Source organism: Chrysemys picta, chromosome 18 (genome assembly GCF_011386835.1).
Source record: "Chrysemys picta bellii isolate R12L10 chromosome 18, ASM1138683v2, whole genome shotgun sequence".
Classification (NCBI taxonomy): Eukaryota; Metazoa; Chordata; order Testudines; family Emydidae; genus Chrysemys; species Chrysemys picta.
Genome location: NC_088808.1, coordinates 25,868,873 through 25,894,480, shown reverse-complemented (window position 1 = coordinate 25,894,480; position 25,608 = coordinate 25,868,873). Strand labels below are relative to the sequence as shown.

Genomic DNA, 25,608 nt, shown 5'->3' with positions numbered 1-25,608 from the left:
AATAGCTGCTGTACATCTCTCTCAACAGCTTCTAGGACCACTTGATGATACACAAACATTCCTTCTATAGTTAAAAGGAAACTAGTATGTTTATTAGACTTCCTTCCCCAATGTGTACAATAAACTTTATTTCCCTCCAGTGGAGGCCACAGTAAAAGTTGTTTCCAGTTTGAGAGAGATTGTGAATTCCAGTCCCCACATTAACTACAAGAATGGAAAAAACAAATACAAGAGGATCTGGAGAGAATAGAAGTATGGGTGGCAAATACAACTAAAATCATCTTTGAAAAACTATAGCCAGTAAATATGGGAGGAGAATCTAAAACAGCTATTCAAGAATACATCCTGCAGCTGCACCAGCATTAATAAAAATAAAGAGTTTACGTATAATTAATTAACTCAGCCTCGCCTCCACAGAAGTTACAGCAGTAAATCTATCTCATACAGTGCTAATCCAATCAACTTTACTATGAGAAATTTCCTTTGTTCACAAGCATAACTCACATGCACAATGGAAATAAGTTAAAATCGTCACAATTCATGTGCACTAGTTGTAACGAAATAGCAGCATTTGTGTGTTGTAAGATTGCTGCCTGGGCTGCAGGCAAAAAAAAAAAATAGCTTCTGCAAACTGCCACCCAAGGACGCACTGGTCTGTCTCAGCAGATTAATGAAGTATGCCTTTGACTGATGGTGGATAATATTTCACTATTGGAAATCATTGGTGACATGGTACCTCCTTGAGCGTTCATCAGTCTAGCTGTGAAAGCAAGGTGTAAGGCATTGTTGGCCGACTTTAGATAGACTTGTCAAGTACTTGTCTACAATTGCTGTACACCCATATTTCTAATCTCACCTTTTTCTTTTGTTAGGAAATGAATTGTATACTTAAAGAGGTGTGTGGTGGCCTCTACTGCTCCATGAGGGCACAGAATGATATCCAACTGTGGAGGCAGAACATAGCTACTAACCTCAAATCTGTATGCAAAGTAAATTAACTGTAGACAGTAATAACCAATATTGAGAAGTTTCTTTTGGACGAGTTTTACATTTCTAGGATTCTATGGTAAGATGATCTTTGACATTTCTGGGATCTATGATAAGTCATGCTCTCTGCAGCATGGTACCAGTCAGTAGGCTGCTGAGGACTGACTAGCTGGCTCACTAATGGTAGAGGAACTCCATGGAACAGATTTGCCTCTGGCATTTAAACAAAGGAACACCTTTCTTAAATTGTAACCTTTTATATAGAGGTTTTATAAAGTGTGACATATAGATGATGTGAGTCCATTAATATGTAAACTAAATACTTGAATTTAGACACTGACAACACTGGTTTGCTCTAGAAGCATTTTAATTTACAAACAGCAATTCCCATTGACTTATTATTTATACCATAAAAAAAGCAATGTACAAGCAAGAAACAAAAATTCATCAGAACAAAATAAAGCAGCACTGAAATATTCATGTCACAAATCTAAAACAAAATGAATACAAGTGTAAAATATCATTTGAATAAATATTTTAAAATCCATGCTATAAAATAATCCTTAATGGCAAGTTATTAGTTGTTACAGCATCAGCTTAGCTAGCTTCATTTACTTCATATGGTGATGAAGTGTGGAGTTGTGAGGTTACCAGTTTATATTGCAAGATAATGACACTGAGTTAAGTCATTCAAACTGTTCAAATATTTATCATAAAACAACTCTACAAATAATAAAAGTTATTTAAAAATACCATTTTCTGTTAAGGGAAATAAACACTATTAACATTGTGCAAGGAAGTAGTGAGTTCTACTTCTAATCAGATATCCAACCCAAGTCTTGCAATACAAGTCCAAAGGTTGAATTCATAGTATACGTAAATTGGGGAGACAGCAATTTATTGTATCTGCTGTAGCAGTAGCTGCCTATACAAGCTATAAGCAAGCCTGCTCAGTTATCGATGCTTCACATCCTCTGAATAAAAACAGGAACAGAAATGTCTCAGGCTTACTCTGTTTAAAATTTGTATATAAACTTGCATAATTAAGTCAATATTCATTATAGGGATGGGTGAATAATACATTGGGCTTATAATTCTATTAAATATAATTATTCTGGCACTTGTTAAAAGATATGTAAGAAATGCACAATGGTTATACACTTTGAACATTTTGAATGACTTTACTGAACTTCTGGTTCAGTCACTGAGTATTTGAAAATTACAATTCATGAACAGATTCATATAAAGAATTTACACAATTCCCAAATACTTTCAAATATAAAATTTAATAAATAACCCTGACCAGTCTAAAAGCACCATTCAAGGGTAAATTTCCCTTGGAAAATAGATTAGGTGTTGCATATTTGAGTCCCTTTCAGTGGTTTCATGTGAAACCCTTTCCGAAATTGACAATAAAAACAATCACAGTAAACTAAAATAAAAGATTCAAATAAGATACTTTAAAAATGGTAAAGCTCATTCAAGCTCAATCTTTTCCAAGCCCCTGGTTGTATTCCTGCTATTCTTCCCATACTGCAACCTAAAGAAAAGTTATAACAGGCCTTACTCTTTTGGCTAGAAATAAACTGAAGGCTTCAGCATAAAACAATTCCTCATGCTTGGGAAGATTATAATATTAAAAAACTATAAATTTAGGCCTACAGTATATTCTGCTGAACAGTGAACAGACAGTATCCTTTATGCTATTAAATGTCACAATAAAATGCAGAACCATTCACGAGGCTCTGTTGACTACAGCTGAACTGAGACACTAAGGTATTTACAAACCTATTTTCTAAATGTATTTACAACTTTAATAGAAATTATATGGAAGATAACTGATAAGGAAAACTAAAATAACTGTTTGAAACAAACCACAATCATTAACAAAAGTATAAAATTCTTTGTTTTCACAGTTTGTAATAATAGGTTAAACATCTAGAGGAAAGGACACTGTCACTGTTTTCACATTTGTCTATGTAATTCAAAAGGTAGATCAAGAAGAGACTCAATTATGAACCGGCCTTATATGGTTTTATGATGTATTTTACTGCCAAATATTTCTTCACATCACTTATTTTTTTGACTTCTGCATTTATTGTAAATGAAATGTGTAAGTTCTGCGCTCACTTAAAACCGTACAGAAATAGGTACTGTACAGTACTTTCAAAGTCTGCTTAAAATAACTACACAAGATACTTTGTCTTGGTGAACTTGTGAAATGAACTTCAAGTGGATAATGTTTTATGTTTCATGGTAATGTTAATCCTGGCAAACCATCATGTGACAAGGCACAATTTAATTGCTGCTGCCAGATCTGAAGTTCATTTTCTACCAGATTCACACACTTTATAAGTTTAAATGTAATATTCAAAGATGCTCTATGCTTGCCTACATGTATGCATCCTTTGAAGCACTGCTGAACCTTACAGTACTGTGTTATGGCTTGATAATTCTTAACACTGCTAGCAGTGGAAAGGGTAAATGTTATGCCAAAATGAATAGGAGCAAGTGGAACTTGCAAACTGTTGAATCATGATATTGTAGAAAAAGTGATGATTTCCTGCCCCTTAACAGTCCCATTACAATGTTTTGAACCTGAACCTGTACAATCAAAGTGATATATATTTTTGTCAGAGACAATTTTGGATAAGTCACTCTTTGGTAAAATCAAACCAGTTTAATAAATGTACAGATACAAAGAACTATATTTAAATAATGCTAAGACTGTGACACACTGACAAAGGTCAAGAAATACAAAGTTAACAGCCCTTTCCCTACTCGCCTCAACTCACACTACTATGGAAATAAGCCAACCCAAAGGCACCACAATACAAGTTTAAGATAAAGGGTCAAGCTTAACTCTACATTTCTTGGCTTTTCTATGTGTCACAAACTTAATTTTACCAAAACACAATTGTTTGCATTTACTTAAAAAAACATTTATGTAAGAAAAAAAACATTTAACTGAAACACCAACACGTGTTTAAATGGTAAACATGTAGCGATCTAGCCTCTCCTTGATGCACACAACTGTTTCCATTAATGGAAACAGGAGTTCTTCTGTTGCTTCAGGGAGGAACAAATCCCTTATTTAGGCAGTTTTAGGAGGAAAAGGCAGATTATGTACCCAATTGAACTAAAACTGCTCCTACGGAGCAGCTGGGGTTTATAGTGTACGTCTGTATTTAGTAACATTAATCCTTATTGCGTACTGACACAATATTAAGAGATAGTGTATTTTAAAAGTTACTGCACAAATATACCTCAGACTCGTGGACTAAGGGCCTGAAAAGTATTTAAAAATCCCACACAAAGTTATTTGAGTTATAGGAGCCCAAAAAGCATTACAAGCCAGCAAACTTACCTTTTTTGCGTTCCTGTAACCTAAAAATGAGCATTTGTTTTAAAAGTTTAATAGCATAATCACAAGAACATTAGCAATCATTGTGAAATGAATCTCAATAAAAAATATAGGCCCAAATCTACATAAAGCTTCATTCTTCTGTATTTTTAAAAACATGATTAACAGAACTGTACTTCCTTAATTCTGCCGATCAAGTAGAATTTTATACAGTAATGTTTGCCAGCCATGCTTTTGAGGTCTCTTTCAAAGCTATCATCTCATTGAACAGATTTTGCTTTTGTTTCACGGTTACCATTAGGTTTCACATTTACTATACTATACTGACCTAAGTTGATAAAAGGTAAAGATAGCACCACATAAGAACCAAAAAACAAAAACACATTTGGTAATACAAAACAATTTAGAGTATTTTTAAAGTTTTTGTTATTGGTGGTCTCTTTATGAAGAAGAACATTAACCACTGAAATAATGGGGAAGCCATAGTGACTCTGTAATACTCACATATATAACAACAGACATATTGCTTGCAATTCCCATATAGTATTTTTACAACAAAAAAAAGTACAAATTCCAAGTGCTGAGAGGTCACTTGGAACTGTAAGTAGGAAGTTACTATGCACCTGAAACAGCTCTCTGGGAAAAGATAAAATACTGCTTGGAAGTACTGTAGTTTAAACTACAACATCCCTTTCTGGCTAGTATTAGCCAACCATTTAGAACAATTAAGTTAGATTTAGTTACCTGGTATGTTTCTACAGTACGAAATGAAGGTAGATTCTGAAGCGAGTAAAAACACATTTAAAACCACAATGCTACTCTTGGGTTTGCTAGTATAACAATACAAGCTCTATAAAAAAGGTCAGCACCACAGGTTGTCCAGCTTGTACTCTAGACAACTAACAAAAACCCAAACAATTCAACCATAATTTAATAGATTTATGGCATTTGGTTTACATATCTGCTATAAAGCAAGGATACTTAAACAAGGTTATTCACTTTGCTCACTTTTGGACACAAAGTAATATTTTAATAAAATGAAAACCAAGTAACTTTCTTCTAAAAAAAGAAAAAAATATCCCAGCAAAGTCCTAGGTAGAGATGAGACTTAAGAGTAGAAAGCCTTGTACATTATATTAATGTTGGACATACTCTTACATTCATCCCAACCAGAACAGGAAAAGTGAAAGTGTTTGTTATTTAGATAAGTTTGTTATATAGTTATATATAAAATTGCAAGCTACCAAAAAATAGCTATTTCAAAAACTAAAGACGTTTCATTAACACCTGGAGGGGACTCATGAGAAAACAGTGTTTCCCCATAGTGCTGCATAACCCCCATTATTGGGAATGGAAGTTAGGAAGCACAATGACGGAGAATATACCCTCTTAGTGTATCCATCAGGGTTGCTAGTCTTATTTTAATATCCTTCCCTGGTGGAATTTGTATCTTCCCAGATCAGCCAGTAAAGAACAACTTTAGCCTACTTCGGCCTCTGGACTCCCAGAATACTATATCCTTTATACTTTAAGCATCTTCAAGAGTGAAAAATACCCAGCTTCCTTTGAAACAATGGACAATCATATAGCCTCCTTCAGAAACTGTTTTGACCAGATTTCCAAAAGGTCAGGAAAATTAAAAGACTGATATACCTGTACTGAAGACTATTAAAGAAGCAAAAATTTTAAAAATGCATTGATTAATGTGCTTTGTTAGGGTGGAACTTAGAACTTAGTATTTTAATCAGGCGTGTTAGACATTGTGTGAATTTCCATACTAGAATCCACAGCTTCAGAGGCTGAAGTGTCATTATCTATTTTCTGTTCAAGAAATGCTTCTGTTCTTTCTGGAGATTCTATCCTGTTTCTTACTTCTGCTACCCCAGGGTGATTTTTTCTTAAATGCTGATTTAGCGTCCCTTGGAAAGGAAAACATTTCCCACAGATCTCACAGCGGAAGGGTTTATCATCCGTGTGGCCACGAATATGATACTCAAGTTGGTCCTTGCGTGTGTATTTCTTCCCACAAAACTTGCACACAAAAGGGGTAATTCCCATGTGTAATCGCATGTGTCGATCAAGGCTCCCTTTCTGGTTGAAAGACTTTCCACAGTAAATACAAATTAACCTCTCATTGTATGGGTACCAATGACCTCTTGCATTTCTTTCCCGTGGACTGCTTTCATATCCTGGGTTACTCACTATGGTTTCACCATCAGCCCCTTGCATTAAGCCCTGAACATCACTATGTAAGTGACCAGCGGATACCCGTTTTTGGCGGGCACGACCTCCTCTGAAACAACTAAGCATGGACCTCGAAGGACTTGAATTGCTCAGGCTTCCAAAGGTTTCAGACATGCTAGTAGCCTGGGATGAGGCATGGGAAAATGAATAAACATGTTGTAATACAGATCCATAGGAGCCTACATTTACTGCAACCACTTGCTCTCCATCAACCATTTCAGTATGGTATCCATCATCACCAAGTGAGGAGCTATCAGAACAACTTGGCCGGTCAGATTTTTCCATTTTAACCTTCACCTCTGCAATCTGGCTCTCCCTTACTATCAGGTCCCCTTGCTCAGGATCACCTTCAATCTGGATTTCATATTCAGAGACACTTCCACTGCTTCCTCGATCTGAGTGCCCTTCTTCGTGCAGACGACTGCGTAAAGTTTTCCCTGTAGTAGTTTCCATCCTTAGATCACTACCCGCTGTTGGTTGTGGCACCTGAGAGCAATAAGGAGGAGATATTTCGACAGGATTGGCAAAGTAGCTGCTATCTTTTACTCCATTGTGGCTTTCTTGAGTTTCTTCAGCACCAACAGTGACAGAGTCAACATCACCAACACTGATCTTTGAATGGATACTCTCCAATATCTGTGTGCACTTGTCAATGACGCACTGCATCTGTAGAAAGCTAGCTGCAGTTAGAAAACTAACAACATCCTTCAGCTGCAAGGACATCCTTCCAGTGTAACAAAATGAAAGTAACTGTTCAAAGACATTAGGGTTTTTAATAACTGATATTGATAAGCCACTCATGGTGCTTAATGCTGAATGATCACGGAAATATGGAGAACTGGCAGCTAGAACAGCTTTATGGGCTCTAAATGGCTGACCCTGAATATGCACAATTATGTCACATAGCTTCCCTTGCAGACGAAGCTCATTTAATTGGCTCAGAACAGTGTTGCTGTACTCAGGCACATCAAACTGAATGAAACTGCTGCTGTCCATTTCTACTGATGTAGAAAGTAATCTGTGAAAGAAAACAAAAAGATATATAACTCAGGATTTATACACATTTTACACTTCAAAGATAAGTGCAAACACATGGTTAAAGTGTATGCTGTGTGTAATGACAAATTAATTCAAGTTAAAATAAAAGGTCTAAGGTACATCGTAAGGCCAGGAATATTTTTTACAAGCAGTTTGTCTCCTACTTACATCTTTGTCCACTGAATAATTGTCTCCACTATCTACAGTTCAGTGGCTCTCAAATAACAGGACACATCAATGGTTCTTCATAAGTGTCCACATCCAATCTAAAAGTAGCTTTATAACACAGGGACGCAATTTTTAATTTTAATTTCACATTTAAATTGGGGTGGAAAGGGCAACTTCTAATGGGGGCCCTGGAAGCTCTCCAAATTTTTGAAGGATAAATGTCAAAATCCATAATCAGTCAGTCGCAATCACAGCTTCAAGGGGAGATATCTCACTCTATTCATCCTAGGAAAAACAGATTCTGAAGCACAAGTTGGCAGCCCCCCAATCCACAGGCTGGGCTAGGGGTGGAGACAGGGCAATTCGGCACAGGAGGAGCTGGTACCAGTCACGCTCTGTGGGGGGGGGGGAAAGAGAGGGTGTTCTCTTTGCTTATGGAGGAGATTGGGCTCCTCACAACCACAGTATCCCATGACAGCAAGTCCCACCTATATACCATCAGACGCCTGACATTGGAGTCCCACCTACATCCACTGAGCTGTGCGTTTTCTGCTCCTCACATGAGACAGAAAAGCCATGACAAATCTCCTGCTTCATCGCTTCTCTAGCAACCAACACTTCCAGCCCCTTTGCCAATCACAACTGCCATCCCTGAGCACTGGTGCCAATCAGTGGCAAAGGAGCGTGGCAATGGATGAGGTTAGAACAGAGCTGCAGTCAGACAGGCAGGTCCCTGGGGCTATGCCAGGTAGGTTAGGAAATGGAGACTCCAGGTTGCCCGCAGGGCTCTTGCCATGGAGAATTTCAGGTAGTACAGACACAGTCTGGGCCTGGAGCCTGAGCTGCTCACACAGCTATGAAGCATGGGTGGGGGGGATGACACTGTCCACCCTGCCCTACCCAAACGGCATCTCTGTTATAACATCAGTATCTGGCAGGAATGGCAGAACAAGATTAAGGAACCTGATTAATATTAAGCTGCCAGCAGGAGTCATAACCTCTCAAGTGCGTGCTGGACCATAGAACTGGAGACCATTCAGACTCCCGGCAGATATTGTTGCAGCACTGTGTGCTGCTGCTTGCCACTATGCCCACCCATGATTCAGCCGTCTCAAAGTAATTTTTCTGAAACACTTATTTCATAAACTGCAACACAGTCTTCTAGAGTTTGTTAAAGAAAACCACAAGCTTACAAATTGTTTACTTCTTGTGATCAGAACTTACTATACAGAAGAATTTTTAGTATCCATCACCAATACGCAGATATGCATTGTTAATATGCACTAATATACAGCCAAAGAGATTCATCGTGAGGATGTGTCTAAACACATTTAATAGAATAGAAGGTTATGTTATTGCAGTGTGCTGGTGAGGTAAGTCTTGTAGCATTATTTCCAGTGGTGACAGAAAATTAATCCCTAAAAAAAAAATCACCTAGAAGGGTAGTATACGGTTTTATAGACTCACAGACTTTAAAGTCAGAAGGGACCATTATGATCTTCTAGTCTGACCTCCTGATAACGCAGGCCACAGAATCTCACCCACCCACTCCTGTAATAACCCCCTGACCTGTGTCTGAGCTATTGAAGTCCTCAACTTGTGGTTTAAAGACTTCGAGGTGGAGAGAATCCTCCAGCAAGTGACCCATGCCCCACGCTGCAGAGGCAGGCGAAAACCCCCCAGGGCCTCTGGCAATCTGCCCTGGAGGAAAACTCCTTCCCGACCCCAAATACGGCGATCAGCTAAACCCTGAGCATATGGGCAAGACTCACCAGCCAGACACCCAGGAAAGAATTCTCTGTAGTAACTCAGATCCCACCCTATCTAGTGTCCCATCACAGGCCATTGGGCATATTTACCACAAATAGTCAAAGACCAATTAATTGCCAAAATTAGGCTATCCCATGATACCATCCTCTCCATAAACTTATCAAGCTCAGTCTTGAAGACAGATGTCTTTTGCCCCCACTGCTCCCCTTGGAAGGCTGTTCTAGAACTTCACTCCTCTGATGGTTAAAAACCTTCATCTAATTTCAAAGTCTAAACTTCCTGATGGCCAGTTTATATCCATTTGTTCTTGTGTCCACACTGGTACGGAGCTTAAATAATTCTTCTCCCTCCCTGATATTTATCCCTCCGATATATTTATAGAGAGCAATCATATCTCCCCTTAGCCTTCTTTTGGTTAGGCTAAACAAGCCAAGCTCTTTGAGTCTCCTTTCATAAGACAGGTTTTCCATTTCTCGGATCATCCTAGTAGCCCTTCTCTGTACCTGTTCCAGTTTGAATTCATCCTTCTTAAACGTGGGAGACCAGAACTGCACCCAGTATTCCAGATGAGGTCTCACCAGTGTCTTGTATAACGGTACTAACACCTCCTTATCTCTACTGGAAATACCTCGCCTGATGTATCCCAAGACCGCATTAGCTTTTTTCACGGCCATATCACATTGGCGGCTCATAGTCTTCCTGTGATCAACCAATACTCCGAGGTCCTTCTCCTCCTCTGTTATTTCCAACTGATGCGTCCTCAGTTTATAACAAAAATTCTTGTTATTAATCTCTAAATGCATGACCTTTTCACTATCAAGAGAATCCAGGTGTCTACTATACATATAGGTTACTGCACTAGCTATTTCTTAATGGGTCCATAGACAACATATCTGATACAAAGGAGACTAGTAGCATATACTTGACACTTCTCTTCCCCCGTTTCCACTTTCCCAATATTTCAACTCCTCAGAAATGACTTACAAAATTTATACTGAAAATATTAAAGGTCTGGAATTAGAATTGCAAAAGCAAGGAAATTCCAAATGAAGGTGACATTTCATTCTTAATCTGCACTTCTTATTCTGGGAATCAGAGGTGTTCAGCCACTGCTAAACTCACATACCATGTGTGCCGCAATACTCAACGCAAAAAAAAGGTGTTAAGGATCGACTTTCAACAATCTTTTAACTTCCTTCCTTTTGTGGTTTTCAGTCTGTCCCCTATTACTATTTGCAGATTATACATATGCATTTTAAATTATTATTTTCTTGCTTCCCTTTATTTCAGCATATCTGTTTTTCATATTTTGTCTAGACATTTCAGATTTTATTGGGATATTAATTGTTCTCTTCTAATCCCATTTGTAGATCTTGAGTAGCAACAATAGTACAAAGGAACAACACTATCTAGAAAGTCAAAAAACTCCCCCAAACATTCTCAACTTTTTAACATGTGTCTGGAAGTGTTGTTCAAAGAGGCTCCATAGAAAAAAAGTTTCAAAGTACAAAAACTAAACAAAGGCATTTCTGCAATTTTTCGCTACAGAGATATTACTGAGAAAATAAAAATAAAACCACAAAAGGAGAAACACTTAGTTAACCAACGATCCCCTCACTTCAACTGCTTCCACAGCACACACCACTTTCCAATTCCAATACTGTCATTGATCAGATGACCACAGCATTCAAATTGCTTTAGTTATTTCTTCTCTTTTCCTTCTAAAGTCCAAATATATTACACATCCATTGCACCTGGTTTCTCTAGCAGGAGAAACCAGAATCCCAAGGTCAGTACTACTTATTGGCTTCACATAGAAGACACATCAATCAAGATACTTTAATTTACCACTGGATTTACCTTCTGTTTATATCTTAAGTTATGTACTGTGATGAGAGATATGAAAGATATGGAATCTAATTTAAATTACACAACAGCTAATGAACTCTCCTAAAAAAAAACTTAACATCCACCAGAAGTAGACAGCAAAGTGAAACCTGCTAGAAGGTGCCATCCCCCACTTAACCCTGCTTGTAGTGGGGTGGACTACCCCACTCCCTGAGAGTATGGGCTGCGGCAGGCCAGTGGGCCTGCACAGACAGGGAGCCAATGGGAGAAGAGCTTATTGAGAGCCAATCAGGGCCAGGCTCAGCCCTCTAAGAAGGCTGCCCAGGAAGGGAGCAGTCAGTCTGTCCCAGGCCTTTGAGAGAGGAAGGTCTGTCTCCAGAGCTGGGAGACTAGCACCTGGGACAGTGCAGTGCTGGGCAGGCCTGCGGGAGCCGAAAGGAACTCCAGCCCGGTGTCTGCCATGCTGCAGGCCCTGAGGGGAAGGGCCTAGCTGGTGCGAGGGGCCGAAGGGGAAATGGCCCAGGGACGTGGACAGACGGAGGAGGACAGGACAGCTGCCACTAGAGGTCCCTGGGTTGGGATCCAGAGTAGTGGGCGGGCCTGGGTCCTCCCCCTTTCAGTACACCCAGCCATCGGCCGTAGGGAGCAGCCATCACAGACCCACCAGATCCCTGACAAGACGGGATTAGACTCAGAGGGTGTAGTTGGACATGGTGGCTGGAATGTAGGACTGCTGATCACCCAATCCCCGGAAGGGGGTGTGGATAGACTGAGGGGCACTGCCGGAGGGCAGTGGTCTGGAAGAGGACGCCATGAGTTGGAGAGCGACGTGGGCTCAGAAGCCAACCAAGGGCGAGAAACAACGGGCGGGACACCACCGAGAGAGGGCGCTCCACTGGACTGAGCTAATTCCCAGAGGCAACCAGTAGGAGGTGCTGCGGTGGCAAGTCCCAACACTGTTACACTGCTACACACAATCATCTTCCCAGGTGGCAGCACTTCTCTACATCAAGATAGCAGGGCAAGCAACATCTGAAATCAAATAGAATATAAAAGAAAATGCAGTTCATTGTTTTTCCTCTCTTTCTTTTAAAAGTGACTCCAACCCCTGCTTAGCTGGAGGTTAAGATCACTTCAGAATTATAGGTTTCAGAGTAGCAGCTGTGTTAGTCTGTATATGCGAAAAGAACAGGAGAACTTGTGGCACCTTAGAGACTAACACATTTATTTGAATGTTTGTAATGGCTCCGCCATTCCCAGTCTCTATTCAAGCCTAAGTTGATTGTATCTAGTTTGCATATCAATTCAAGTTCAGCAGTTTCTCCTTGGAGTCTGTTTTTGAAGCTTTTCTGTTGCAAAATTGCCACCCTCCAGGCTGTTATTGAGTGACCAGACAGGTTAAAGTGTTCTACTGGTTTTTGAATGTTATGATTCCTGATGTAAGATGTGTGTCCATTTATTCTTTTGCGTAGAGACTGTCCAGTTTGGCCAACGTACATGGCAGAGGGGCATTGCTGGCACATGATGGCATATATCACATTGGCAGATGTGCAGGTGAACGAGCCCCTGATGGCATGTTTTTTTCAGAATTAGACATTTTCCTACTCCATTTGTCCAGCAGCCACTCTGTAAGGCCTGCTACATAGATTTAGGAAACTAAGTTTATTAATAATGTAAGGCATATTTAACAAATCTAATATACTTACCATGGTATTCTAGCACCATGTACTAGCAAGAAACAAGGGGAAAAATGGGACCAAGGAAAGGTTAAAAGATTACTTGATTGCAGTATAGAAGTACCTAGATGAGGAGAATATTTTGGATAGTACAGGGCTCTTCAATCTAGTAGAGAAAAGCATAATATTATCCAATTCCTGGGAGCTGAAGCTAGACAAATTTTGACTAGAAACACAACATTCAGTTCTCCCCTGCCACTCTTAAGAAGTGAGGACAATTTCCCTTTGGAACAATTTACCAACAGATATGGTGGATTTTCCCTCACTTGAAATCTTTATTTTAAAGATTGGATATCCTTCTGAAAGATCAACCATAAGTTATGAGCCTCATGCAGGAACTACTGGGTGAAATTCTATAACCTGTGTTATGTAGGTGGTCAGACTAGATCAGAATACCAGACTTTAAGGCCAGAAGGAACTAAGCTACTGGCACGAGGGTAACGTTTTACCTGTTTATTTCCAGTTTTACTTTGTTGGCCTATACTTCTAATCATTAAACAACCAGTCTGAAAAGGGTCCCTGTGTTGATTTCAATGTTTTCTGAAAAATTTAAGGTTTTGTTTTTAAGAAGTTTTCAGCCCTTTTGTTTTCTGAGATCACTTCCCATGCACAAACTGATACTACACTGCTACCTTCCTGTGTCTGTAGACAGACTGAAAAAATAGCTTAAACATTTTACTTTAATTCTGGTCCTTAACATAAATGCCTGTGAGGGAAGGGAACAAAAGAGATCACTCTAGGGCAGTGGTCCCCAACCTTTTTCGTCTGGCGGGCGCCAGATGACGAGCCACGGAGGACCGTGGCGGGCGGACGAGCATCCACCGAAATGGCGCCGCCAAGTGGCAACGTCAATAGGTGTCGCCGCCGAAATGCCTGTTCTCACTTTCAGGTGACATTGTAAACAAGAAGAGGGCAGAGTTATCTCCTGCAAATGAAAACAAACTTGTTTGTTTGAGCGATTGGCTGAACAAGAGGTAGGACTAAGTGGACTTGTAGGCTTTAAAGTTTTATATTGTTTTATTTTTGAATGCAGTTATCTTTTGTACACAATTCTACATTTATAAGTTCTATTTTCATGATAAAGAGATTGCACTACAGTACTTGTGTTAAGCGAATTGAAAAATACTATTTATTTTATCTTTACAGTGGAAATATTTATAATAAAAAGTAAATATAAAGTGAGCACTGTACACTCTATTCTGTGTTGTAATTGAAATCAATATATTTGAAAATGTGGAAAACCAAAAAATATGTATATAAATAGAATTCTATTATTAACAGCATGATTAAGCACATGATTAATCTTTTTAATCACTTGACAACCCTAATACATATAACTTCCTCATTTAAATTTCCTGCTTAATTTTTAAAATATGTTCAATTAACAAAAGACTTAAAAATTGTAATATCTGGAACAGGGCGTACCTACCCTGCACTGGTTCCACAGAGGTTAATCACACTCTGTGGGCTGAAGAAGCCATGCCCTCTTGCCCCTGCTGGGCATGCTCAGACTGGAACCAGTGTATAAAAGGGAATAGCTAAGGTTAGTCTGGGCTGATCACAGAGGAGACCAGGTGTGTGTTGCAGGGCTCCTACCAGGAAGCTGCCAGGTGGACACCCAGCTGGCTGCTGAGTTTGTCGGAGAAGAGACTGCTGAGGCATGAGATTGCTGTTACTGGAAATCAGGGTAGGAAGTGACCCAGGGATCAGGACTATAGCAACAAGAGACTGAGACTGATCACAAAACTACTGGTTCCTTGGGGCCTGGTGGAGAAGGGTAGCCTGGATCCCTCTACCACAACTGCACCCACCACCGGGTGCAGTCAGACCCCTGAAGTGGCGGGCTTTACTATCAAAGGACAGCTTTGACTCTGGCCACTGGGCCACGCTGCCCTGAGCAGAAGGGCATCTCTACTGACTCTGGCCATTGGGCCACATGGCCTTGAACTAGATGAGACAAACAGACTCTGGCCACTGGATCCCGCTGCCCTGGCAGCCAGCACCACTATACTGACACAAGATAGTAAGCCACTTGAGCTGTTGAATCCCCATTTTGTTTCCCCCATAATCCAACAACCCGTGACTGGGTGTATCTACCCTGCGACAACATCCAATTACAGTACATACTAAATCACTAACACAATTAGTCTATGCCAAAAAAGTTATAAAAATAAGCAAAGAATGCTTCTACTTTGCATAATCAAATTGACAAAATGGGTCAGAAAAAATGACTTTATTAGAAAGCAATGGCAAAGTTTCAGAGCAGCGGTAAAGATTAAATTTTATCATTTGCTTTCCACAACCCTAAAACTTTCTGATTTCTATTGTCTTCTAATGGAAAACACTACCTAATGCAGTCCTACTTTGCAGCAAGCTGGGTCTTTATTGGAAAGTAAAGAGCTGTACTAATGAGATGGAATTCCTGGAAAGAAGAATCCCAATCAATGAATGGAGATATTCCAATAGGGACAGATAATGCTAAAATCTTTGAATTTCTATAATATTGAATCTTAGATGGTGAAATATTTATTATATATACAAACTTACTACATTTAAGAAAAACATGTATGCTACCAAAATGTAGGAGAGAAGTCTGAAATATCCATTTTAAATCATTTAGAAAACTATTTTAGGTATAGTCTTGTGTATTAATTATATATAATACAGTGCAAGGAGTATGTCAGGTCTTCACTAGAAAAGATTTGCTGTTATTCCTATGATGGCAAACTCTCCTAGTGCAGACTCAACTTATAACAGGGCCCCGAAAAAAATAAGCTATACCGGCAAAAACACTCTTGCCAGTAGACTGCCATCTACACTAGGGCTTTTGACACTATACACCACTATCTGACATTGCTATACTGGCAAAAGACTTGAGTGTAGTCCTGGCCATATTGCCACTGCCATGTAGTTCTAGGAACTAAAACAAAATATTCATAGATTTTGAGGCCATAAGGGACCATTGCCTGCATAACACAAACTGAACCACTTCACCAGTAATTTATAGATCAAGACCATAATTCCTTGTTGAGCTGCAGTATGTCTTTTGAAGATATTCAGCCTTGATTTAAAGGCCTCAAGTGATTGCAGAATCCACCATATACCAAGGTAAGTTGTTCCAATGTTTAATTACCCTCACTGAAAAGAAGTGCACTCTATTTCTAGTCTAAATTTGTCTATCTTGAGCTTCCAACCATTGGGTTTTGTTATGCCTTTTTGTTAAAGAGCTATCTACTATCAAATATTTTCCTCCATGTAGGTACTTGCAGGCTGATCAAGTCACCAGTTAACCTCCAGAATAAGATTAACATATGAAGCTTCTTAAATCTTTCACTATAAGGCATGTTTTCCAGACCTTGAATAATTCTTCTATAGCTTTTCTGACACCTTTCTAATTTTAAGATAGTTTTTGAAGCATGGACACCAGAACTGAACACAGTGTTCCAGTAATGTCTCACTTATGCTATAAACAGGAGGTGACACCACTTCCTTACTCCTACTTGCTATTCCCCATCTTATACATCCAAGGATCGCATTCGCCCTCTTAGCTAATGCCTCACACTGCCTAACCTTATGGTTCTATAATGCCATCCACCAACATAGTATCTTGAGTGCACCAGGAGCTTATATTCCATTGGTTATCCATCATAACCCTACTTCTTAGGACAAGGTTAACATTACTTCAGATAAGAGTAGTTTCTTAAAGTAACAATCAAACAGCAAGGTCTACAAAAAAAAAATCTCATTTTTCAATTTAAAATAGTGAAATCAATAGAAGGTGATGTAATATACTTGGTATTTAATTTTCATGCCTATAATGGTAATAGCAGGAAAGCATTGTGTAACTACTATATGGAGCCACACACTTGCCAAGCTCATATTTAATTTCTGCTTTTAAGTCTGCACCTGTTTAGTTTCATTCACTTGCTGATACATACCTGTCTGTTAAAACTGTTTGTGAATCATATAAGCTATAATCACGTATTTAAATATATGGAAGCCAAAACCTTGCCATATTTGATTTTTAAAGATCATCATTAATATAACCATAGGCAAAAACATTAAAACAACATGTGGTTACTGCTGTAACTAATGTGTAAAAATAACTTTTCTAAGTATTTAGACTGAATTTAGTCTAATCAAAATTTAGACTGAACTGTCATCAACTGTAACCTCATACTTTGTTTTGAAGAAAAAAAATGCTCCCGTAACACTGAGATTGATCAGAATCAGAATGCTATAGCCAAAGTGTAGGAGAAAGCTGAAAGAAAATAGTATGTTGTAATGGATATTCATGAAGACCTCATCTTAACTTTAAAAGATTTGAGTGCTTACTCCACTAATTTGTTGGAATCTGAAAGAACTTTTTTATGCAATCTGACATCTTATACACCACTATTATCACCTATGAGGACTTTTCAGTGTTTTTTCATTTAGAAAGAGGACACTTTGGGCACTATGATCAGTGCTGAAAGTTTTTTAGAGCCAGATCCTCAACTACAGCTGGACTAGAAAATTAGCTTAAAGCTCACCTTTGCATTCCTCCAATCTTGCAGCTGCTATGGGCAGTCACCAGGTTAGAGCTGCCTACAGGCTGATTTAATTTATGCAAGCTACTAAAAGGGCAAAGCAGTTGAAATTGCAGCCAGAAATTGGTGCAGTATAGGGCCCCCTACTAGGCCCACTTTTCTTCAGTCACATCTCCTATGTCAGTCCTGGAGAGCAGGATTGTGTAGGAGCCTCTATGCCAGCTCTATTCCACTGAAGGATTCCCCATCTTGCACTGGGGTGATCCTCCCAGGCCTTTATACACTGGCTTTATGGAGAGAATCTGCTAACAGTGTGACACAAAGGGTCTTTGCTGTGTCAATTAATCTGGCCCTCAGGTTTGTAAGAACATAAGAAAGCCATACTGGTCAGACCAATGGTCCATCTAGCTCTGTATCCTTTCTAGCCCAGTGGCTCTTCTGCAATTAGTAAACAAATAGCATTTTATTAAGGACTGATCTTCCTGGAGAAAACAGCTTCTTGCAGGCCAAAAATAATTCAATTGTCGTATTTAACCACAAAGCACTTGTACTTCACTTTATATTAAGTATACTATAAATATATAGTATTGCCCACTTTTCAGCCATTCTTAGGTTTAAGCTGCCATTTTCCTGGAAATCTTTTGTCTTTAGTCTTTCAAAAAGCACTACAAACTGTAGTTTATTTCTATATAATTCAAATGAAATAAGTAGAACATATTGATTATATATATTTCAAAAACTATTTCACTAAATACACCTCTACCTCAATATAACGCTGTCCTCGGGAGCCAAATAATCTTACCGCGTTATAGGTGAAACCACGTAATATCGAACTTGCTTTGATCCGCCGGAGTGCGCAGCCCCGCCTCCCCGGAGCACTGCTTTACCGCATTATACCCAAGTTTGTGTTATATCGGGTCACATTATATCTGGGTAGAGATGTAAAGGGACTTTTCCAGACGATTCACACAATTAATAAATGTTCAGAATAAAGTCTTGGCTACTTTGGACCCATGCACTTAAAACAAGTTCTATAAGGGATAGCTGTATCTATAAATAAACACAAACGCACAACCATACATACTTCTATGGAATTCATATACTGCAGCTACACCCCAGACCGATACTATTCCTTCCTTGTAAACCACAGAAGAAAAGGATGAATGATTGGAAGAACCCTTCTTCAGAACACCTTTTTAAGCTTACCAGAACAGATAAACTGCTACAAAATATTAATCTTAGTGTATTGATTATATTTGTCTAGAGGTCTGGCATAATATGCGAAGTTTTACTCTAAATTGCACAAATGAGGACTAATATTTAAGAATTGTTGTACGTGAAGGCAAAGGAGTGCTGAGGTAATCAAACACCTACTGAAATCATGTCTGAATGACCAAATTCAAAAACAGGTAACCTGGCAGCAGATCACCTCTCTACTCAAAAGTTCCCTATTATGCTTCATATTTATCAATGTGTGTCAAACTTTGTCAACTGGAACTTCCAAAGAAGATTCCAGGAGACAAGGCAATAAGAAGGCAGAGAAATTTTTAAAAAATTGTACTGAGGAATTATATGGTGTATATGGTGATTTAAACTAGGGGTTCCCAAACTTGGTTCGTGACTTGTTCAGGTTAAGCCCCTGGCGGGCCACTAGATGCTTGGTTTACCTGAGCGTCCACAGGTATGGCCGCTTGCAGCTCCCAGTGGCCACGGTTCACCGTTCCCGGCCAATGGGAGCCGCGGGAAGTGTTTCAGTTGTTCATTGTATTATAAAATCTGTATCCTGGAAGTTAAAGCTGTGCAAGTGTCAATTTTTAAACTGTTAATCTAAAGAGGATACATACCACTTGTGGGACAATTACGGGCTCTTAAATATAGTCTTTTTTTGTTTGTTTATTTTTTAGACTTTGGCATCATTAGCAGAGAAAATAATTGATCCATTTTACTTCAGAGAGTGCCTGGTATGGGATATTATTGGTACAGACACACCTCGTAACTGTTCCTCATTTCAAGGGAAAAAATCACTCATTTTTGTCCCAGAGTTACTTTCATTCTTCACAGACCTAGTGTCCCATCACTTATTTTTTAAAATTATTTATGTCAGAAATAAAGAATCATTAAACCAAAGTTAAATAAATAGTTAATTTACCCTAAAGGAATAAATCCCACAACAATTTCTGCATGAATTTATTTGTATCCTTCATTTTGAATCTCTCCTATTTGGGCCTTGGCAAGTTGCAAAGTACGGTTACAAAAAACAGAGTACAAAAATATAGAATTCTGATCTCAGTACAAGTAACAATTTATTGTGAATCACTAAGAAAGTCAACAGGATCTGGAGTTAGCCCCTTCGTACAGAACGATACCACAACGCTACTGAAAAATGCTGCAATTTAGTTCAGTAACATTCTGCACTTTTCACTGTTGTACTAAAGCTTCATTTTGTTTACACTTTCTCTATAGCACAGAATGTAGTTTTTCTCTGTATCTTTCATACTTAAGGTTTCAGAACTGTATCATATTCATGGGTCTGGAGGGACAAAAGGAGAGGCCCCGAGATAGGACAGACTCTAAGGGAACATCAAAGCACTTTATATTGTACCGTGTTAGATACTGGCAAACAGAGAGCCACCCTGCACATAAAAATTCCTCACACTCCTTGGATGCATGAATGCCACATACTGACAGGGGGAACACTGGTCATGACTCCAGGCTATTCCCTGAACTTTTAAAAGAGATACAGTACCTTCAATTGCTATCTCATCAGCCACACAAATAGGCAGAAATGGTCTTGGCTTAATGTCATTCAAAAGGACTACACCTGTAATACGACAATACTGCACCGCCAGCATTAAGAAGGAAATATATAAAGTCTCTTAAGACTAGAGGAATATAGAAGTTTGTGGTGTATTTCATAACAAATTTGATTAAGCATCCTTTCTTGACATAATTGGGGAAAAAATCCCAGGTCTCAAAACCAAACACAGAAGTCAAAAGATGCCAAATATTTTCTTTCTATTGTTAAGAAAGGTGTACAGGTCACAACACATACAGACCCCTTAAGCTTCCCACAACACAAGGCACTGAGACAATGAACTAAAAGTCCACTTGGCAGGGGTCAAAAGTTACACTGTCATGGTTTTTGATGTACATGTAACAGAGGGCAACTTGAAATAAAATTTGTACGTGTTGTGGTTTTGAAAGTTCTCTCCTGGAATCAGTAAATTAACATGCTTTTGTTTAGGACACATGGAACCATAAGGCTACATAACTGGACAACAATTTAAATCATGCCTCTCCCCTATTCCCCAAAAAACCTCCAATCTCAACTCCTGAGAAAAAGGAGCTGACAGAATACCAGGCGTAGGAAATGCTGCAGTATCCAGTCCCTCCATTTTTGTGCGCAGGCAGGGTATTGAAGATTATAAATTTCAGAGAGAAAAATTCTTGTTAATTTCAATCTTCTGCCCAATAGGAACTAAAAAGGGAAATAGTAGAGAGAGAGACACCACATGTCCTCATCACACACATTCAGAACAGATCCAACACTTTAGTGGTAAGCCCTCTATCAGAGGAGCCATAAAAATTACATATTATTGCTAGCCAAAAAACAAGAATTCCATTTTGCAAAACAGATTTAGCTTTTACATTGTTTCCATTCCACATTGGGATGAAACCAAGACCTTTTAAAAATTTTCATGATAAAACATGAGACGACACCCCCTAATAGCCAACAGCTCAGTGAGACCCCGGACACACAGATGCATGTCCCTGGCCAATGTTCTCTTCACAGTTAAAATCTTTTAGTACAGGGATTTGAACCTAGGTGTCTCACATCCCAGGCGAGTGCCCTCCCAAGAGAGCTATAGCCATTTTTGGGCTCTCTCTCGCTCATTGGAGCTGTTCTAATTTGCATAAATTAACTATGTGACTGTAATCCAGTGATTAGGTTCAAGCTCCTGTTCCAAATCATCAAGCACAGCAGGGACATGAACCTGGTTCTCCTACATCCTAGGTGAGTGCCCTAATCACTGGGTTATTGGCTATTTTAGGTAGGGTGACCAGATGTCCCGATTTTATAGGGACAGTCCCGATTTTGGGTTTTTTTTTTTTCTTATATAGGCACCTATTACACCCCACCCCCTTCCTGATTTTTTACACTTGCTATCTGGTCAACCTAATTTTAGGGCAGTTCCCTCTTACACCAGAAATTCTATGCTGGACTTAAGAAACCTTCCCAATGAAAGTTTTACCAAAACCAATAACTTCCATGAAAAGTTCCAGTTTGACAAATCAACATTTTCCAGCAAAGTTTTTGAAAAACTGAGTTTTGTTGAAAAAAATTCCCACCAGCGCTAGTAATTTGAACAGTTAGTTAAAAATGTTAGCCCTGTCAACCTTTAATAGTGTAATTTTAAAGACGAGTGCTTTTAGTTATTAAACTAGTAAATTATTAGATTACAAATGCACTATACCTTGCAATGCACCGAGAACAGTGTGGCATCTAGACATAGCAATTGGGACACTAGAAATATAGAAAATTTTAAGACTTCTTCTTTAAGCAATATTACAACACAGAAAGTACTTCTGAAACAAACACATGAGGACTGCTTTCCTCCTTATTGCCACTATGTACATTGCTGGCTCATATAAAAATGATTGTAGGGAAAATAAACAGGTAACGATTCGAAGACTAGGAGACAACAAACTTTTCATGATCAAGTCAAGTTTCTGATTTTAGCTCAAAAAGTCAGTTTACATGTAAACCCAGATATATGTACACATCTAATTCCAATAACAGCAATAATCATATCAGTGAAAGGCTGGAAGTAACTAAGATCTGGACACAAAGGTTAGGTGCCAGACAAGTACAACATATACATCGGAACCATAAATGTGCTTTGAAATCAGCAAGATATTTAACAAGTAATCAACTGTGTAGTCTTCATTTTGTGCACATATCTGAGCACTTATGCAGACACCAACATTTCCATTTTCACCATTTATAGTCAAGTATTCAATGGTTCCTAAATCACAATTATAGCAATCTTTGTTCCAAATTTGAGAAACCAGATGTTTTAACAAGCCACTGGCAACATGGGAGACAATTCTGTTAGCACAATCTGTTTTGGAAAATACATATCCTTTACTTTGTCAAAGCTAAAGTGTGAAATAAATTATGTTTAATATTTGATATTACTATAAATGAAGAATATGTAATTAACGTCAGTGACATGTTTGGCTGGTTTTCTAATTTCTCATGTACAGCTAATAACTTTTTACATTTTATAGAATTACACAACATCAGTCATTATTTTCTTGCTGTAACAGTGTTTTAAAGCAATGAAAATTAATGAAGTTAGCCATCTATTTCGGTATTTATAACAAAATCATCACTACAGTACATTAAAAGAACATGACATCCATCTGTACTTTCCATGTCAGTACCTTCCATCTTTCCCTTGTTACATCACTTTCTTCTAATTTGATGTTTTTTATTATTATTATTCAACAGTCTCCCTAAGACCTTTAGACTGGCCATTCTACAGCTGTCATTAAGGGGGGAAAGGGATGGCAAAGTGTGGACTCTTTCTGATCTCAGATGGCTGCCCAAGTCCTGACACTTTCACCCACAACCATGTCTGCCACAATGTCTCTCTACTTTGCAATGGGTTCTACTGTAGCTATTTTTAACTAAGTAGTCGTGGCCTCCTTTCCTCACCTTTAAAATCTAGTAGTTTGGATTTTATTACAGACTGCTCTCCAAGTTCGGAGGGGAGAGGGAGAAAGGGGGCTTTAAAAATAAATACAAACTCAGCAAGCTTATTTTTCTCTATGTTCCTGCAATAAACTAATGTATGCATGATGGAAGGTTTTTAAAACTGCTTTAGACATTTTTCCCCCAAAGGGAAAAACAAGGGTCTATCTAGACTAAAATTAACTATAGTTTTAAACTCTTCAGAAGAAATGTTTAGTCTGTGTGTCTGTCTACCTTTAAGCATAAGAAGTTCTATACCAGCCAGTATAAAAAATTCTCATGGTAGCCAGAGGGCACTTTATGAAAATATTAGCTTTACAGAAAGCTTCAATATTTATAACCCACCGCCTCCGAATTTTCAGGCCAAAATTAAACTAACTCATCAATGTAAATGATATGCTGGAGTATGCGGAGCAGGCTCCTCCAAGGGGAGAGCGCGCAGTCAGGACACGAGAACGCTCCCTGGGAAGCTGGGAGGTCAGGTTCTACGGGAGCACAATTAATTGGACAGTTACTAATTTCGTGCTCACTGAGCTGCCTGTGCCCCGGAGTTTCCACACTGCATTTCTGGAAGCCCAGACCCCCCCCCGGGGGAGCAGAAGGATTAGTGTCGAGGAAGGTGAAGAGGAACGGGGCAAAGCAGCCAGCGAGCCCACCCAAGGGCCGGGACCGTGAAGCCAGAGCCTGCAATGCTGCCCATCCGCCTCGTCCGAAGCAGCCCTGGGCGGCGGGCCGCAGGCGCGGGGCTGGAGGGAGAACACGCAGCGCCCATCCTCGCCTTGCCCCGGGGAGGAGCTGCCCAGGGACCCCTGCCCGCCTGGGGAGGCCTGGGCTCCCGCCGCGGGGGCTGCTGCTCCGGGGGGAGAGGGAACGCGGCCTGCCCCAAGGCCCTCGGGCCCCGCCCCCTTGCGCGCCCGCCGCGAGCGGCTCCTCACCTGGGGGTGTCGGGGTCTCTCACATGGCGGGTGCCCAGCCCGGCCCGCTCCCTCTCACCGCCGCTTCCCGCCCGCTCCCACAGCTAATTGCACCCGGAAGTGATTCCTGAGCGGCACTTCCGGGTCACCCGCAGACCGAGCTGGGTGAGGGGCTGGTGGCTCCCCTGGCCGAAGGGCGGGGCCCGGCCCGGCCGGGCGGCGCGTTTCCCTTCGAAACGGACCGAGTCTCGACACGTCGGCCCGCCTCCTCCCCCTCAAGCGCCCGGCAGCTGGCCCAGCGGTTCCCCAGCTAGGCCAACGCCCAGCCGCAGGGGAGCCGTCGAGGGGCTGCCGCGGGCCAGCAGGGCGGGCCCCGGGTCTGTGCCGGGGCGTGCGGGGCAGCCTGTCCGCCGGCACAGACACGCTTGATGTCCGGATAAAATCACTGGCCTTGTAGCCTTCGGGTCTGCAGCGAACACGCAGATGCTCTGCGGGGGTGAGAGCGCAGGGCTCTGATCCCTGCGGAGATTCTTGCTTCGGTAACACATTCTCCTCCCCCAGGAGATGCTTAACGCAGCCCATGGGCTGGGACGGACTCAGCACACGTCAAGAAATCGGAATATTCCATGCACAGCTGTTACTTTCAGAATGTGGTGGCGCTTCCTGCATACCTCCACTGTGTGTTGCACATGCTCTAGTAAAGAGGACTTCAGCAGTGGGAAGTACTTCATGGGACATCCTGGCAGCCACAGCAGAAGACTGAAGTGCCTGTACAAAAGTTCCCTTAATTAGAGTGCATTTGCAGCCAACCAAGCCCCAACTAAAACTATGTCATAAAGTGGCTTCCTTCCCTGGTTTAGTGCACTGACAAACTCAGGCGGGAGCTATATTTAACCTTACAGGTTGTTTTGAACAGTTTCCTCTGGCTGACACTTGAGGCAGTGGTGGTCAACTCCAGAGAGAGCCCAAACTAATTTTCAGTTAGAGGTCACATTTTAAGGCCTTTGTCAGGAGAGCTAATGTGCATGTGTATTAATTAAGTTCACTTTCGAAGAGCCTATTCCCCTTAAAAATAAAATGAGCACAATGCTATTCCCAGCTTCTTTTAATTCTGGTTGGGTCCCACTTTTTGTGATCTCTCTCACCCGAGTTAAGGGCCAGCGATCTCCTCAATTTAAACCTCAGCTCACAGTTAGTCTGAGCATCATGTAGGGAAGGAAAGGCTTTCACTCATCGTGATCATTTGAGAAAG

General features: G+C 40.2%; 2 protein-coding genes across 5 annotated transcripts in view; both read right to left on the bottom strand.

Annotated features, from left to right (window-relative positions):
- RALGPS1 (Ral GEF with PH domain and SH3 binding motif 1) overlaps positions 1 to 24,486 on the bottom strand; it is a 381,746-nt gene extending 357,260 nt beyond the window's left edge. For all 4 annotated transcript variants that reach the window (XR_010593744.1, XM_065572729.1, XM_042854450.2 and 1 more), the window contains exon 1: positions 24,378 to 24,486. The gene's annotated coding sequence lies outside the window, so the exon portion shown is untranslated. The remainder of the gene's footprint in view (positions 1 to 24,377) is intronic.
- Positions 1,337 to 24,501, bottom strand: ZBTB34 (zinc finger and BTB domain containing 34). Its single transcript, XM_005279443.4, has 2 exons — positions 24,378 to 24,501; positions 1,337 to 7,613 (listed from the first exon to the last, which is right to left on the bottom strand). The coding sequence occupies exon 2, from the start codon at positions 7,589 to 7,591 to the stop codon at positions 6,092 to 6,094; it is 1,500 nt and encodes a 499-aa protein (XP_005279500.1). The 5' UTR covers positions 7,592 to 7,613; positions 24,378 to 24,501; the 3' UTR covers positions 1,337 to 6,091.
- Between the last annotated feature and the right edge of the window lie 1,107 nt (positions 24,502 to 25,608).